Source organism: Atta colombica, unplaced genomic scaffold (assembly GCF_001594045.1).
Source record: "Atta colombica isolate Treedump-2 unplaced genomic scaffold, Acol1.0 scaffold55, whole genome shotgun sequence".
Taxonomy (NCBI): domain Eukaryota; kingdom Metazoa; phylum Arthropoda; class Insecta; order Hymenoptera; family Formicidae; genus Atta; species Atta colombica.
The window spans coordinates 814,262-816,955 of record NW_017259545.1 but is presented as its reverse complement, the minus strand read 5'-3'; the positions used below and the strand labels follow the sequence as shown (position 1 = coordinate 816,955).

Genomic DNA, 2,694 nt, shown 5'->3' with positions numbered 1-2,694 from the left:
ACTCTCTCTCTCTCTCTCTCTCTCTCTCTCTCTCTCTCTCTCTCTCTCTCTCTCTCTCGCTTTTATGTTGTCTCCTGCTATCTACCGGCGCAGTACAACGTGTCCAGTACTTTCCTAAATTTTAATGTATGCACGGAAACCCCTTCCCTTCTCTCTGAAATGAATGAATGAAATTAGCCTTATTATACTCTTTATCTCTCCCCGAAAAACCGGTATCCAAAAAATGAACCCTGCGGAATCGAAAGCGTGACTGCAATCGATCAATCATCGCGAGACGATTTCGACAAACATCGATCGTTGATCGAACTTTGGTGCATCAGAGAGTTTTAGACATCGCATAAACGTGAAATTTAACGCTCTTTTTTCAAGGAAGCACATTTCGTTTCGGGCGAACAACAGTTACGTGCCTGGGACGCGATATTTCTTAATAAGCCGCGATCGTTGGCACGCACGATCGCGATATTTCTTCGGGATCGTTGGCGCGGGCCGAGATACGTGTTCCGCGTTCTCGCGAATGCACCATAAATATCTAAATAGCGGAAGTAAGAAAAATTACGTATTTACGGCAGTCGTGCCGACAGAAATAACGCCAGGACGCTTGATTGTGTTTTGTTCGCGGCGATGTTTCGTGAGAGGTACAATTTTCCGGGACTGCTTTACCAGTTCCACGGATATGATTCATTGTCGTTTCTACGAATTCGAAACACGAGACAGATAGAAAGAGAGAAAACTTTCGGTGGAATCGAGAGAAGATTAAACCAAGAAATGATAACACTTAAGATGCTGTTGTTCACATGCACCACAGAAAAATCTCTTCCCAGTACTTTATGATATTTACGTTGATATCAAATAACAAAGAAGAACAATAAAAGCTGCTTTCATTATCGTTATTAATCCAAAATCGATTTGAAATATTCTTTGACATTTTAACAAAAAATTATTTTTACTAATCCCGATATTTCTTTATTGTTATCAGTCTAAATATCACTGAGCATTTACCGGTTAAAGATGATATGAACCACACAATGATTGTAAAACATACATTTTTCCGCTTAAATGCATTTAACATTACTAACTACTAAATTGTTAAATAATTGTATAATTATAAAGTAAAAAAATTATCACATTATAATTATTAACTAACAAAATTTTGTTAAATATAATGGAAAGAAGATTCTTTTTTAGATACACACATCGAGCCGCGCTTTGATTTAACGCTTAATCGAGTTTTTCGTTCGGTCACGAGAAATAATTTCTTCCTAGTCGTCACGAGAAAGAATTACACTTCCTAATCGATTCGAAGAGAAGGTGAGATCGGTACGGCGCGATACTTTCTCGGCGAGACGCCTCGTCGTCGTCTGCACGCATAATGGCGATATTTTATCCCCGGTAAGTCACGAGCCTCGGTTGCATATACACGGAGAACGCGAACCAATTACGGGCGCACGATAAATAAATAAACGGTGCCTAACTGCCGCCGGCGATTAAGCGTGATTATGCTCACGCGCTCATGACGCGTAGTTATAACAGGTTATACTATGAACTTTCGCCGTCGCGACGCGTCGGAATAATTCTCTCTCGACGGTGCAAACGTAAAAGGATAAAGCATAATGAACGTCCCTAATAAGCACGTCACCGACTGTATATACATATAGTCTGCAACAGCCTGTTTGCTGGAGGCATCGCATATTCGCATATCGGATCATCGAGCGACAGCCGATTGTACTGATTAATTCGCTATAATACTAATTCCGGAAATCTCTTTTAATACTGAGCTTGTGATAAGAGATTATACATTAATAATGCTCATAAAACGAAAGAATGTAATTAGAACGTGAGAACATACATTTTAATCATTCAACTTTATAGTACATTTTAGAAATAGTATCTATATGTATGTGTATACTTTTATATATATATATATATATATATATAGAATATATATACTCATCATAATTGTAACGCATAATTAAATTAAGTAAATGTGTAAAACATTAACTTTCTAACAGTCTAACTTAATAGCGGAATCTTTTTATTATGTATAATTAATAAATTTTCTTAAGATTAATTTCCCTTGGAAATATTAAAAAAATTATAACATAAAATTGTAATATTCGGTTGCGTATTTACCTTGGGGTCGAAGTTGAACACCTGTTCGGGTCTGAGTGGGCACTCGAGGCCACATTTGCAGGTTCCCACTGTCGTCAGATATTCCTTCAGTTGGTCCAGCGAACCCAGCGCCGTACTGCTTGGACTGAAATAGAGAAATGGACAGAATTATTCTCTAACTTTCGCCACGGCTTAACAACGTGCAAACAAACTATGACGCGTACGCGACGTGAATTGCGCAATGTTTACCGAGTTTAGTGTACGTGTCTTGGTCATTCCTTTTCCCGGCGGTACTAACGACTGCATTTCCATTATTATCACCAGTATGTATTGTCTGTGTAAATAACGCACTAACCTACAACCTACAACTGCGCGCATTTCGTAATTTATGAAATACACGCGATTCTCTAGAGCTTCTTCTTTCGCGACATCTTGACAGTTTTAAATAAATGATGATACATTATAGCATTAATTTGGTTAATATTAGTAAAAAATCCAAAATTGCAAAAGCACAAATATATATATGTATTGAGTTGTCCGGAAAATTCGTGCCGACTAACCTATATAATTTAATAAATGTATACT

At 37.7% G+C, this 2,694-nt stretch overlaps 1 protein-coding gene across 8 annotated transcripts in view; it reads right to left on the bottom strand.

The window, feature by feature from the left end:
• Positions 1-2,694, bottom strand: part of LOC108691960 — a 213,390-nt gene that overhangs the window by 67,470 nt on the left and 143,226 nt on the right. For all 8 annotated transcript variants that reach the window (XM_018199951.1, XM_018199950.1, XM_018199952.1 and 5 more), the window contains exon 3: positions 2,131-2,254. In XM_018199951.1, coding sequence (XP_018055440.1) covers positions 2,131-2,254 — 124 coding nt within the window. The remainder of the gene's footprint in view (positions 1-2,130; positions 2,255-2,694) is intronic.